The 15236-nt window shown below is 48.2% G+C and overlaps 1 protein-coding gene across 3 annotated transcripts; it reads left to right on the top strand.

Annotated features, from left to right (window-relative positions):
- The first annotated feature begins 37 nt into the window (after window positions 1-37).
- CD3G (CD3g molecule) lies at window positions 38-10407 on the top strand. 3 transcript variants are annotated; one of them, XM_038380657.2, is made up of 6 exons: window positions 38-763; window positions 2409-2438; window positions 5174-5371; window positions 6342-6473; window positions 8739-8782; window positions 10023-10407. In XM_038380657.2, exons 1-6 carry the CDS (start codon window positions 709-711, stop codon window positions 10083-10085), a joined length of 522 nt encoding a protein of 173 aa, XP_038236585.1. In that variant the 5' UTR covers window positions 38-708; the 3' UTR covers window positions 10086-10407. The 3 variants fall into 3 exon arrangements, with proteins under 3 accessions (XP_038236585.1, XP_043356805.1, XP_043356806.1); XM_043500871.1 differs by having other exon boundaries at window positions 129-763; window positions 2409-2429; window positions 5171-5371; XM_043500870.1 differs by having other exon boundaries at window positions 98-763; window positions 8739-10407.
- Window positions 10408-15236: the final 4829 nt, after the last annotated feature.

The following is a 15236-nucleotide window of genomic DNA, read 5'->3' as shown; positions in this document are numbered from 1 at the left end:
CACCAGAATATTGTATGAGGTAGCTAATGTGCATATGCACTATTCCCATGTGCTGGATAGAGTAGGAACTGCTTCATGTGTCATAACTTATACCTCTGCTTATACCTCTAACAGCAGTTCTCCTTGAGCTCCCTTCTAGCCTCTACTTCTGGAGCAGCAGGACCTGAACTCTATCCCTGCTACAGCTGAGAAAGTTGGAGTGGCAGGGCTGGGTATTAACTCTGAAGTTCAAGGTGTCCACAGATATTTTTACAGTACGCTTGTGTAATTCAGCTCATCCTATACCTGAGAAAATGACCATTGGGTGTGATTTGGACCTAAAGAAGGTAGCTGCAGTATGGCTACTTTGTGGTGATGCCCAAGTTAGGCACAATTTTCCTTCTTTGTTTTTAGTGGGAGAATCTTATTTGCAACTAAATACTGTACTCTGATCTGCGTTGGTAGCAACTTTGGTGACCGCGAAACAACTTCTGTAGCAACCCTGACGTCTTTAAGCTGACTTTCTTAGGGGAAAGAAGACAGAGGCTTCCACCCCTAGGCTTCCTGTTGCCAACATCTGAGAAGGCTCTTGATATTGGTTTCACATCTCTCTGCCGTTTTAGAAAAGAAACCTCTGATTGTATTATATTTTTAAACCTGGTGAAGTAATTTTTCCTAAACTAGTGAGGAAATAACCGCAGTTGCATTTTAGTGTTAAGGAGAAGGACCATGGGGAGACATGGGTATCTGGTCAATGTAATAATGGTCGGATTTATCATCAAAGGTAAGATCTTCAATCCTGCATTATTAATAATTAATTACTATTTTACTACCATAATGCCCCAAATGTGTTCAGTGCTGTAAAGACATTCTAAGAAGACAGTCCCTGCCATGAAGAGCTAACAATCTGTAAGACTGAACACAGACAAATAAATGGAGGGGGAAGATGTATAGCCAGATAGATAGATAGGCAGGCAAAGCTGTGAGAGTTAGGGCTGGCACACATCTTGTTAGCTCCTTTTTAAGAAATACATTCTTAACTGTATTATATAGATTTGTTTTTGGAGGTTGTTTTTTGGCTGGGAGATGGACTCAATAAGACATAATGGGCCTTTTCCATCTCTACTGTTTGAGCTTTCCATGAACATTAAGCTCACTCACAAAGTTTAAGGGGGGGAAAGACCATGTGGTGATATAGTTTGGCAAGTAACTAAACATGATCGTTTTAAATACTCTGTGAGACAAACTCAAATATTGTGACCAAGAATAATTGTTTGCATCAGCCTTGTACCATACTGAATTGTATCATTTTAGGCAAATAAGCCATACAATGTTTTAATCTATTTTAATATTATATTGTGTGTAAAGTTTGTGGAGTTCACTGGAAAGTCCATATATATAACAAAGGGAAGCAATCCCTTTTTCCCCAAGTGTTTTTTGCCTAATGCAGCCTCACTTCTCTTCAGATGTAGTCAGTAGGTTTGTGATGTGTTTTGTTGGTGTTAGTGGAACTTTGGGCCACATTGTGCCCTAAGTTACACACTATTTCAATCAGAGGAATTGCACAGAGTATGCGTTAGGTATGTTTTGCCCCTTTGTGATATCTGTTCTTGTTCATGGCTCTAAACGTGGGACATGATTGCTGAACACACCCCAAATGATGGTGAAATTTTAACATTTAGCACCTCTGCTGAGTGCAGGTAAAGATTAAAGGTTATTTTAAATTAATTAGATTAGATTGATATTTGTATCTTTGATTTGTGAAAAGTGTGTTTATATGTTTGAGTTTGAAGAGACATCTGCATTTTATTTCATCTGACTTATAGAATACATGTTTGACAGGCTCTAAGTGCACATACAAAGGTTAAAAACAAATAGTTCCTTATTGCCATATGAATAGATTTCCCCTACTCCAAAAAACCTTGGCATGCTCCCTCCAGTCAACCCAGCCCTGGAAAAAAGTTTGAGTTGATTGCTGAGCCTTTAGCCACAATGATGAAGGAGTTGGTCTCCAATGCGCCGATTTGGTAGCGAGTTCTAGAATCACTAAAGCCTACATTTTAAAACATGGCCAATGCGTTTGGGTGACTCAATTTTTGGGTGCCCAGTTTCAGCCAACCTGGGCCTGATTTAGTATCCACAGCTCCCATTAATTTCAGTTGGAAGTGTGGGTACTCAGTGCTGCTAAAAATCAGGCCCCGGAGAGCTCAAACCAGACACTGAAAATCAGTGGCCACTTTTGAAAATGTTAGTCTTTATAACTAAATGGAATCAGGAACATAGGAATTGCCAGGCCTGGTCTGAGCAGGGGCCCAGATAGCCCTGTATCCTCTCGCTGAGGCTGGCCGGTTTCTTCCTATGTCCTGTCATTTCCTGAAGCAGGAAGGTTTGTGACATTTCTAAATTACATTTTTTCTTTTTCCCCTCAGGTGTGGTCACACAAGATACTTCAGCTAAAGGTAAAAAAACCTATAGAACTCATTTACAGCCCTTTTTGATCAGGGTTGGATGGAGGAAACATTTTGCTCTTGAAAGTCACAGAGGGTGGCTATTTCACAGATAACTGTGGCATCCAGGACTCTGCATCCCGTGTTTGTATTAGAGCTCATTGGGGAAGGAGGGAGGCTTGGAGGGAGCCCAGGTGGTCATTGTTTATGCCCTGCTTGCTCTGGGGATAAACACAAGGCTTCATTCTCTGGGGCGGTTAGTGTCATACCTTTCACCTGTGCAGCATGCTCACTTCTGTAGTAATCATTCTGAATAGCAGGGCATCGATTCATGTCCCAAGGAAAGAAAGCACGTTACAAGAGACACATATAATAAGGTAAGCCCATGATGGTGACTTACTAGCTTGTATAGTGCCTGTTACAAGCCCAGCCTGCCTTACAGTAGGACAGACTGCACCCTGATTCACATTAGGCCCTATCCTGCCCCCAGTGCAGTTGATGGCATCACTCCTATTGACTTCTCTGGAAGCAGGATTGGGCCCATGACTCTCAGAACTGCCTTCCAGAGGGTTGGTGCGGAGCAATACTAGGCAGCAGCTTAGAGCAGGAAAAGCAAATAGCGGAAAAGAGCCAATTCCTCACTAATGGGATATGAGGCCTCAGAATCTAGTCCAGCATGTGAATTGTCACCATGAGGGCTGATGGAAAAATCGCTCTCAGTCCTCTCCAGTGGGGAAACCAAGAACTGACAATTGTCCAAACTGGTCCAACAATGAATGTAAAGGTCTCGCTTCTGATCCCTGATCAACCCAGTGCGGACAGTAATAGCACCACTGAAATCAGCAAAGTTACTCCAGGGCAAAACTGATGCAAGTGAAGTCAGAATCAGGCCCAACATTGTGATAATCAGTGCAATTAATGGGGAAAAGCACTGGACTACAGACTGAAGCTGTTTGGGCCAGTTCTGCCCCTGTTGCCACGTGAAAGACTCATGAAGAGGAGAAACAGACTATTAAGGCCCCGACCCTGCAATGAGCGCACTACGTTCACACAGGACCTCATTGACTTCAAACACTGTAAACTCAAAAACAGAGAGAGAAAATATCTTTTATCTTCTCCAGCTGCAGTCATCTGACGTGAATAAAGCTCCACAGAGAAGTGAGATTTTTGAGTTGGGAGCTGTCTCTAACTGAATGTCTAGTTTGCAGTTACCTTTTGATATTGCTTTGTTAGTAGCAATTTATTTATTTATTAATTATTATTATTCAATATTTACTTTAATTGTTTGTGTAGTTCCTCAAAGCCTCTTTCTGAGCTCTTAAAATGAAATTATGATTATTGTTTTTAAGCATGGCACAGAAAAGGGAGTGAACAAAGTCCCCACTCCTGGCAGTTTAATATCCATTAAGCTATTGATTAATAATTATTTTAGCAATAAAATGTATTTCTCTCATAATAATTTAGAATATAATTGCAATCTTAATATAAGCGATTAATAATACATATATAAATATAGGGACAGACCTCAAGCCAGCCTATCTTTGTGCAGTCAAAGATTTTGCACCTCCAAATAATTATGGCTGCATTTTTGAACTGGTGACAATTGAGTGTGCAAGTAGCAGATGCAGAACTACCTGATTTACAAACACAAACAAGTACAGGAATTAGACTCCTAGACTGGAGGTGACTGAAAAATGGTGTGTGTGTGCTGGAGGGGGTGTAATCCAAATTCTCAGCTGTTTCTGTGTTGGTGCGACCCTTGCAGTATGAGCTGCACTGCTCTCATTGTCTGTGCTCAAACAACAACAATCCTAGTAACTTTATTTTGTGTTCTGAAGGCTGGGGAGTGATCCCCCTGGGCTCGACCCTGCCCCCACAGGAAACACATTTTGTGAATCTTACAGTGTTTTCATTGTAATCAGTTTTCAGTTAAATTTGCCCTCCAGTTATAGAGCTGACCACAGAACTATCTTTTGCTAACCAGTTTGGCTGATGTCCCCACCATTTTTACTTTAAAAACTTGTTAAAAAATTCCAGCTGCCATCACTAATTATTAATAGCCTGGAATCTGCAAACCCTTTCACTTACCATTCAGCCTGTGTATAAGGGTGTGTAGGATCAGGCCTCACATCCACACCCAGAATTTACTGCAGGTCAAAGGATGCTGGGCCCAATTATACTGTGCCTGAGTGAAAATCTCCCTGATAAAATATCAGTTGCAATATTATATTAATATAATAAGTACTGCATAACGATATTAGATGCTGCTAATTAAGGACCTGATCCTACAAACACTTCTTATGGATGTACAGCTTACTCCGACCATCACTAGCTCCATAGGGACGAATAGAACTACTCCCAGCAGTAGGCACTGTCCCAGGAGTTGTGTTGGCAGAATTGGGCCCAGAGTTGTTATTTATTGCGAATAATTGACACAATATAACAACATGATTAATTATTAATATAGTCAATGGTTTTATATATCTATATCTTTCTAGCTATAAACTGAATTCTATACCTGAATTATAACTGAATATTATACCTATCACTGTATTATCAGGGATATTTTCTCAGAACACCTTTATTCAGGGGTTTCTATGAGACGCCATCTCTGTCTCACTGGGAAATGGCTCCTTTCTAAGTGCTTGTATAAGAGACCTGAGTTCTGAACCTCTGTTACCGATGATAACTCAGCCCCTGGGCTGCTTTGTACCTATCACTTCCCAGCCTTCGTTTTTGTTTTACAGCAAACATAAAGGTGGAAAGGCGTGGCCGTGATGTGGTCCTGAAGTGCGAGGTGGCTTCAGGCCAGGATATAAAATGGGAAAAAGATGGAACGGATTTACAGGAAAATGGAACAGAGTTGAATTTGGGCGCAGAAGCGAACGACCCGAGAGGAGTTTATAAGTGCAGTGATTCCAGTTATCTACACGTGTATTTCCGAAGTACGTTCACCAGTCAGTTTGCCTCTGGTCTAAAAAACTAGAGCTGGCTGGAATTTTTAATTCCAAACTTTTTTTTTTTTTTTTTGGATGAAAAATGGCCTTGTTCTGGAAATTAAAGTTTTTAAAATTTTCTGTGAAACACACCTGCCATTTCTCCATTAGCTCTCTGTAAAGCTGCAGCAGTGGCAGATGTGTGTGTTTCTCTGTCCCCAAATTTCCCCCCAGGCTGTGTGTCTTGTAAGGAATCATCCTGCATTGGCCCAGTAGGGGAGGGAGGAGGCTGGATGATCTGCTTGGGCTCTTCCACCTCTGAACTCTAACTTTCAGTGCTCAGCCAGAAATCTCAGCGCTTCTCAGACTGGGACTTGTGGTGGCATGGGGCTCCAGTGTTCAAAACTGGCCTCTGGGCAGCAGGCACTAAGATGTACATTTGTGCCTGGGCAGGTGCCTGTTTGCATGGGTGGTTCCTGGATCGCCATGCACACATGCCTGATTGCTGAGCTGACTCACTCCACACCCATTTTGCAGCTCATTCTGGACCGGCACTGTGGCTCAGGAGGAGCTAGTGCTCTGCCTGACACACCAGAGACCCTGCTCCCTTCCCTATCCCAACTTTGCACTCCTGCCGCTGGCTGCATCGAGCCCTGCCTTGGTCGGAAAATGGGAGTTGCTGAGCAGTGACTGTTCTGTTTGGTCAGCATTGTGTTGGTAGGCTCCCTCAGAGGTCCTGTCCAGTCACCTTTGGCTGAGTGGAGCTTAGAGGTGGGAGAGCAGAGGAGTGTGTTTGTGTGTTAGGGGGGTTGTATTTCTAACTGGGCAGCAGAGAGGCCTTTTAGGGGGAACAGAGAAATCCTCCAGGGCTCTCCTGTTGGCTTGCTCCCTGTGCTGCTGTGTAGGTGGCGGGTGGGTGTGGGGTGTGGAGGGTTGTGCCTGGTTCTCAGTACTCTGTGTTGTGTCTGTGGCTTTGCAGTGTGCCAGAATTGCATTGAGTTGGATGCAGCCACCATCTCAGGTATCGTGGTAGCTGATGTCATCGCCACAGTCTTCCTGGCAATCGCCGTGTACTGCATCACCGGCCAAGACAGTGGCCGTCTCTTACGAGGTGAGATGGGGGGGTCTGTCTGACCAGCTCGGGGGAGGGGTATCTCTGCTGCCCAGTGCAGGGACAGGGAGTGTCTGGTCATCTCCACTAACACCAGGGTGAAGGATGGCTGGTCGGACAGGACTCATTGCGCAGTATCCCTGAGGTCTTTCCATCACACTCGCCCACATGATGCTGGCTTGGTGCCTGGAGCCCCTACGTGACACCTACATGCATGACTCAAGGACTGCATGTCAACCCATGGGGAGGGAGTGTGAGGGTGTCTGCGTGTGTGATTGTGTCTCTGCATGTTGCTGTGGGAGACTGTCATCTGTGAGTGTGCGTATCTGCCTGAGCGAGGGGGTAGCAGCAGGAGACACTGTATTTTGCAGGTTTTGGAGTACTTTACAAACTGTGTAGTTAGCATGTGGGAATGCAGCCATACCTGGCATGGAGGGCAGCAGCCAGCACAGAGCATAGATGGGGAGAGGTGAAATTTTGGGCAGACACTTCAGGGTAAACCTCAAGGGAATGCCTACATTTGGCTTTTGTGCAAATAGTTTCCGACCTTTGCTACTGCTAGCTTAGCTCTCCCAATAGTCGGGACAGTGGGAGTCCTAGTGTAGATAGAAAAGGAGTACCGGTGGCACCTTAGAGACTAACAAATTTATTAGAGCATAAGCTTTCGTGAGCTACAGCTCACTTCATCGGATGCATTTGGTGGAAAAAACAGAGGAGAGATTTATATACACACACACAGAGAACATGAAACAATGGGTTTATCATACACACTGTAAGGAGAGTGATCACTTAAGATAAGCCATCACCAGCAGCAGGGGGGGAAAGGAGGAAAACCTTTCATGGTGACAAGCAAGGTAGGCTAATTCCAGCAGTTAACAAGAATATCAGAGGAACAGTGGGGGGTGGGGTGGGAGGGAGAAATACCATGGGGAAATAGTTTTACTTTGTGTAATGACTCATCCATTCCCAGTCTCTATTCAAGCCTAAGTTAATTGTATCCAGTTTGCAAATTAATTCCAATTCAGCAGTCTCTCGTTGGAGTCTGTTTTTGAAGCTTTTTTGTTGAAGTATAGCCACTCTAAGATCTGTGATCGAGTGACCAGAGAGATTGAAGTGTTCTCCAACTGGTTTTTGAATGTTATAATTCTTGACGTCTGATTTGTGTCCATTCATTCTTTTACGTAGAGACTGTCCAGTTTGGCCAATGTACATGGCAGAGGGGCATTGCTGGCACATGATGGCATATATCACATTGGTAGATGCGCAGGTGAACGAGCCTCTGATAGTGTGGCTGATGTGATTAGGCCCTATGATGGTATCCCCTGAATAGATATGTGGACAGAGTTGGGCTGAATTGGAATTAATTTGCAAACTGGATACAATTAACTTAGGCTTGAATAGAGACTGGGAATGGATGAGTCATTACACAAAGTAAAACTATTTCCCCATGGTATTTCTCCCTCCCACCCCACCCCCCACTGTTCCTCTGATATTCTTGTTAACTGCTGGAATTAGCCTACCTTGCTTGTCACCATGAAAGGTTTTCCTCCTTTTCCCCCCCTGCTGCTGGTGATGGCTTATCTTAAGTGATCACTCTCCTTACAGTGTGTATGATAAACCCATTGTTTCATGTTCTCTGTGTGTGTGTATATAAATCTCTCCTCTGTTTTTTCCACCAAATGCATCCGATGAAGTGAGCTGTAGCTCACGAAAGCTTATGCTCTAATAAATTTGTTAGTCTCTAAGGTGCCACCGGTACTCCTTTTCTTTTTGCGAATACAGACTAACACGGCTGCTACTCTGAAACCTAGTGTAGATAGGGCTTCTGTAGCTCTCAGCATTTTAAGCACCATGTTATTGACCCAGTGACACCAGTAGATGTTGGCTCCTTCTTGACAACAGCACCTGCACTGGCGGGGCTGAACTAGTGGGAGCAATAAGTGAAAATTTAACAGAACAGGCCTACTGTGAACAAAGCTGTATGTTTAGCAAAAGCAACGTGTTCCCAGCTGTCCATGGAGAGCAGAGAGGGGCCCTGGGCCTGCTGCCCTGCACCTGGTGTCGCTGTTATCATCCATGCACAGGAAGTGTGGAGTGGGTTTGAAATGCCAGTGAGTCAGACTGGTGGCATTGGACCCCGTGTTGTGCAGGTGTAAGTGGTGGTACAAGGTGCAGAGTGGGGGAGAGAAAATCACCACTTGGGGTCATTTGAAAATGCTGCCCTCCCACTGAGCTTCCTACTGACCTTTGCTTGATTTATTTTAGCTTCTGACCGACAGAACCTGATCGCCAATGAGCAGCTCTACCAGGTGAGTGATGAGTGGTTGCTGGGCCAAGCCCTGCACCAGGGCAGGGCCAGCCTTTCATATCACTTAGTGCTCGGAAATCTGGACTGGTGCATGGAGGGGCCCCGGGCCTTGCTAGTGATTTAGATCCGTACAGAGCAGGTGTAGACTGCTCCCATCAGGGTGAATGGAAGTGTGAGGGGGGGTCTGACTTGGTCGTGATGCACCTCCTCTTTGCCAGGTGTAAATGATCATCCTGGAGCAGCCGGCCCCAGTGCATACACTGCAGCTGGGACGCCCTTTGGCTGTGCCCCTTCCCACCTCCTGCCCTGCGGCTGGAACAGGGTGCCAGAGGCGTGGGAACAGTTTTTACAGTGGGGGTGCTGAGAGCAATTGAATCAAACTGTAAACCCTGTGTGTGAGGGAAACCCCATCAAGCCGCGGGTGCTGCTGCACCCCTAGTTCCAGCACCCCCGCAGAGTGCTGGCTGCTTAAGCCCGGGGAGTGCCTAGCTGGCTGCTTAAGCCAATTGTACCACCCCTTTGCCCTTGCACAGTGACAACCTCCTGAGGGTTGAGCTCCAGGAGCCCCTCCCTCCCTCTCACACTTTCAGGCTGAGATTAAATAGCTGCCTTCTCACTGAAGTAGGCTGATCTGTGCAGAGCGCCTACTGTAGTGGGGGCAGGAAGGGCTAGAGCAGCAGTATGCTCCCAAGTACCTGTCTAGGAGCATCACAGACACATCCAGGCACAGGCTCCCCCCAGACATAAGTTATGCACAGATACCCAGATGTGCACAGCCTGATTCATTTGCTTGTATCATTTTTTTTTTGCTCTCCCGCCACCCGAAAGTGGTGCCAGCTACTTTGCCCCAGCACTGCTGGAGAGGGCAGGGAAAGGCCAGCAACAGTAAGATGAACTAGCTTATGCAGAAGTGAGCCGACCAGGTACTGGTGGGAAATGAGCACTGGCTGGCCGCCTCCTCCCAGCTGGTTCTGAGATATGTAACTGTGCTCGCTGGGAACTCAGGGACTGGGCTGTGATATGTGGGTGCAGGCAACATCTCCTCTGTTTTGAGGCTGCCTGTTTCCTACTGAAGCTTTGAACGCAGAGGATATGGGAGGTGCTGTCTGTGCCCATTTATCCTATGAGAACCCCAAGCTCCCAGCTCGTGGGGTCAAATACCACGGTGGTGGGTGCAGTGTAAGACTCTGAATAGCAGAGAAACACTTTAAAAAGCAGCCTTACCTTCTCCTTTCCTCTAGCCCCTTGGTGAGCGGGACAATGAACAGTACAGTCGCCTAGGAGTTACCAGGACCCGCAAATGAGAAGGGAGAGCACCTGGGGGCTCATCAACTGTGACCCGTGGCCCTTTATCCTGTCTCTTTTCCACATGGGAGCCAACAATATTGGGGAATCCTGTTGCCTTCGATGCGGCCCACAAAGCCTTCACTCTGCAGCTTGGTGGCCAGAAACCATGGTGATGGGTGTCTCACTAATGTGTCTAAGAAATAGATGATCTCTGCTCGCAGGTGATCCTGAGCCTTGCTTGTCTGAAATCTCTCTGGCTCCCTGCAGTGCAGAGGGAGCTCATAGAGCTCTCTGCTCTTTGTGATGCTTTTGCTTTGGCAATAAAGAGGCTTTGCCCGGGCTGGTGAGAGGAGCAGAATCCTACCTAGCTGTCCTCATTCCAAGGTTGCCATTGCAGGCAGGCCTGCAGCTGATGGAGTGTCCTGTCTGACAGGACCCCATCTGATCAGTAATGGGCCCTTCCCGAATGCAACAAGCCAAACCTGTGGGGGCTTCTGCCTGGGTGTGGAGACTGGCTGTGCTGGGCTAGCGGTTGGTTGTTTTTAACATTGTGTGGGAGAAAAACATTGAGGCCGGGGAGCGGGGGCAGGGGAGAGACACCCAGCAACTATAAATTGTCTGCGCGTGCCTGTGGCAGGAGGGGTGGTGTTGTGGCTTATCGAAGGCTGGGAGCCAGGCCCAGGTTCCCATTCCTAGCACGGGGAGACCATGGGCAAGTCACTTACCCTTTGTTTCTGCTCCTCAATCCACCCCATGTACCTGGGGGCTGAGGATATTGGCCCACCTTGCGGGGGTTTAATCTTTATAAATCGTTGGGGAGAAGGGGAAGGGAGAATATTGTCACTCTCTTGGCACCAACTGCACCACAGCAGCTTGTTCCACGCTGCTCCCCTAATGGTACACCGAGACCTGCTCGTGCCCTGGCACAGTTCTTGAGAGTGTCAGTAACACCTGACCCTCCTGCAGCATCTTCCATCAGAGGGCTGCAAAGTGCAGGACAGCCCCTCCGCCCCCTGTGATCTGGCTGGGGCGGGGGAGTTGTTTGTACCAAAATAGGTTTGGTTTTACATGTGCAAGTTTCCACTTCCGACTGAAGCCGCCAAGGGCCCGACGGCCAGTGCCTTCCCCCAGCATACACCCAGGCTGCGAGTCAGCTTGGTGGCAAACCATCAGCACTAAATCTGGAGGTGCTTTGAGCTGGGTGTGCTGCTGCTGCTGGAGAAGGGGCTGACACAAGCTCTCCCCAAGATCAGATATGGGTATGCTGTGACGGAGGAGGAAATGGAAACAGCAAGAGCTCGGAGCAAAACAAGCTGCAGAGGAGCTAATCGTGCATGAGGGGGGCAGGGCAGAGCACAGCACTCTCCGTCAGCAGGCAGGGATGATGGTGCAAAGTGAGCCAAGTCCGCTCAGTCCCCCTCCACGTTAGGGGGCTCTGGGAATGCTGCTGGTCAACCCATTGCCCACAGAGGGTAACTCTTGCCCTTTTGTTTCTGTGACTAGAGGGGATACTGCTAAAGGGACAAGCCACAAAGCAAACTAAAGGTCTTAGGGCATGGTGTTGCCCCACTCCAACCCTGCCTCTCGGGGTGATTATGATTGGTGGCCCAGTTGTCAGTCTGGGATGGGGGATTTCTTCCCAGCTGGGGCCCAGCTCTGCCCTCTGTGACCCTAAACAATAGTGCAGTGCTTCAGGTGGGCAAGGGATGGAAGCCCCATTCTACCGATGGGGAAACTGAGGGGTAGAGAGGGGCAGAGTCTCCACCAAGGCCATGTGGTGTGTCAGAGCAGAAGCCATGTGTTTGTCTCCCCTGTGTCAGTCACAGGGAAATCCCTGCCCAGCATCTGCCCAGGGCCCTGTCTGGTTGAGCAGAGGCCTGTTTCCTGCACTCTGGCCTGACGTTATTTGTGGGCTATGGTGAAGGGGCGGAATTGGCTGGGGTTTGTCTGATCAGTGAGGGGAGGTGAATGATGGGCTGGTCAGGGCAGCATGAACCCACCGCAGCACTTCCTCGGAGCAGGAGACAAGCAGGGTTGGCCTCAGGCCAGGTACGAGTGAGTCCAAGTGTCCTGTGTGCACATTGTTAGATCCACCTCCTGGCTGGTGTGTATCCTCACCCAGCACCATCTGGGGACCCAGCTGTGGGTGGCAGTTAGGTTCCTGAGCCGCATGCCCGCTTAAGAGCTCTCCTGCCAGGTTGGAGCCAGTCGGAGTCATGGGGATTTCTCTAGGATCCCAGGAGCAGGTGCAGCAGGGATGTCTGCCTGCCTGAAGCAGTTGTTTAACCCCTTGGCTGCTTGTTCTTGGGGAAAGTTCATGGCTCTTGTGACACGTGATTACAGACGTCTGGCCAAAGAGTCGAGAGCCTGAGGCTAGAGACCAAGAAGTACTGAGTGATGGAGCAAAAAGCAGCCGAGTCCCAGCCTGCACTGCCTCGACGTCTATACGTGTTGGCCTTTGGAAAGCAGCCTGGAACGTACAGGCCTCATGTTAGCAGGGCCTCTTTAGCCATCAGGGCACACAGTTCCTGTCCCACTTGCCACACCTGCAGCGTGGAAAGGACATGTGCAGGGGAGGGAATCATGCTGCCTGGTGGGGGAAACGCTACGGGATCATAAGTGCCTTTCTCCTCCTTGGGGTGTGAAGCAGGGATAGACAGATTCCTTGGCCCTCCTAGGAAAATTTGGGAGGCCTGTGTCTCAGGATCTGACTGGAGGGCTCCTTAATGTCACAGAGGTTAGTTTTCTGCATGCCCGTAGAACACAGGATCTGGACTGACAAACATGCCTCCGCCATGCGATGCATTAGATGTAACCTATGCAGCCTTTTCCATCTTCCTGTTGGCTACAGCTACTGGAACACAGCTGCTCAGCAACAGCTTTGACTGCCCCAGTTCTTCGGGGTCCTCTCCATCCAAAGGTCCCCCCTCCTCCCTGCCCTTGAATAGAATCATCTGTTTACAGGTTATTATAGTTCTCACTGTTGGGCGGAATGGGAGGCAAGTAACAGATGGGAACAGCAAGCAGTTAAAAACCTCAGAAACCAGGTCACCCTCCCTGTGCGGGTCGCAGACAGCTGTGGGTCGTGGTCTCCTCCTGGCTTTCTAAGAATTTGGGTGACACATTTTAGCAAGCACCAGAGAGCTGCTAGCTGTATTAACATGGAGGAAATGCCCCTGTATTAAATTTAGCTGTTCTAGAGTCACATAGCGGATCATGTAATTACCTGGCACCACACAATGATAGGTGGGTAATTATATGGAGACACTAGAGCTAGTGTAGGAGACAGACATGAGACCAAAATGCCAGGAGTGAAGTGCTATTACCGTGGGGTAAGTAGATGCAATTTACTAATAAGTGGCAGGATTCAAATGTTATTGGTTCCTAAGTTGGGGGCCACATTCAGCCGCCCCGCTTGTGCCAGAGAAGGAGCAATCATGGGCCAGGCAAAATCACAGCTTTTGAGACCATCCCTTGCTTTGGGAAGAACTTTGGTCACCTATTGCAGACCTGCTCTGTGTCTGTAACTCCATCCAGGATTGAGCCTGCTACTGCAGGGCATAGAGAAACTGTGCAAATCTGAAAGGGTCAGCTCCCTTATTTGCCTCTTTCCTTTATATGGCGCTGGGGTTTTCTCTGTGCAATTCTGGCCTAAGGAGGCATTATGCTGACGATATTTGTAGGCACAAGAGCAGCCAAGTAAGAAGACAGGGACGTGTCAGTTTGTAGATAGCTGTGTAGAGACACTGCAGTGAGATGACAAGTGGGGAAGATGATGGTTACTCATGCCGGCAGCCCTGTGGAAGGCAGTTTGATCACAAGGGTGTGGCTGGGAGCAGGATCTGACCCACTGCACATCCAGAGCAGCTCATCCTGTCTGGGCTGTGAAATGAATCACATCCCTGTTCTGACCCCAGCCATGGCAATACAGCTGCACCAGGGGGCTGAGGTCAAGAACTTCACTACTGTCTTGACTTCAGTATAGTGACACCTATTTATACCAGTGGCCCTGGGGGTTTTCATGACTGTGGTGCAGGGGGGAGGGGTTCTGTTTGGCTCTTGCTTGCAAACTCTCCTCTCGACATGTAGGGCTTGCAAGGTAAACCCAACTGTTCCTGCCTCTGTAACCACATCCTCCAGGCCAAGCACACTGATTCGAGGCTCGAAGCTGGCTGGGTGCTCACTCCTCGCTGTGCTGAGACACCAGGGCTAAACCACAGCGCACCCCACTTACTGCTGCTTCCTCTCTGGAGTGATGTCTCCCCTCTGAGCAATAGAAAACTGACTCTGCTCAGCCCTGGGCTAAGCCAGACACTGGTGTCTGCTCCCATCCGCCCATGTGGCTCTCGGGAAAAGGACAGAAGTCTGAATCCCACTCCCCACATCTGTCCTGCCACCTTCATGAAACTGGATCATTTTAACTCAACTGGCTTTTGAAAATTGTTTGTTAAATTGAGTGTAAGTGACCACAACCTTGTTATCTTGCCCCAGGCCTGATCTCAGCCCCAGCTATTCCAGCCCTACCCCCAGCTCTGCTGATGGCATCCCTCCCCTAGCCTGGCCATTGCACTCCCCTGTTTGCTCTCTACCCCTCACCCCACTGCCTAGCCTTGGGCTCCTTTGTATACTGCTGCCAGTGCACCTCAGTGGTGACCCCAGCAGCTTTTGCAGTCCTGGGTCTTTCCTGCGCAGAGCAATGGTTGTGTTGTTAAAGAATGAATTGGAAACACCTTCCAATGCAGATCCAGGGGCAGAGCTCTCCCAGTTTATTGGCTGCATAATGCACTTTTAGAAATACTTGCATCATAAATGTTCAAACAGGCCTTTCTCAATACAGACAAACTTGCCATCTTGGTAACAGACACCATGGAGCCCGTACGCAGCCGGAGAGCCAGAGCTGGAACAGGAGAGGGAAGGGGCAGCAAGGAAGGGGGTTGGAGTGAGGTGAGCCAGAGGAGACTCACTCAGAACACGGGGTTTGTACAGCCCTGCTGGGAAAGTCCTCGCACAGTTACTTGAAAACGCTCCTATTTCTAGATGTGGTTTTAACGCACGCTATAGAACTGAAACAGGACTGGGGGTCCCTGCTATAGAATTCCACAGGCTGAGTAAAAATAAAAACCTATGGAAAGGGTCTCATTCTGTCTGCAGTTCTCTATGGTTTGGGC

This window comes from Dermochelys coriacea, chromosome 22 (genome assembly GCF_009764565.3).
Source record: "Dermochelys coriacea isolate rDerCor1 chromosome 22, rDerCor1.pri.v4, whole genome shotgun sequence".
NCBI lineage: Eukaryota > Metazoa > Chordata > Testudines > Dermochelyidae > Dermochelys > Dermochelys coriacea.
Note: the sequence above shows the minus strand (reverse complement) of the source record. Positions and strands in the feature narration are given on the sequence as shown.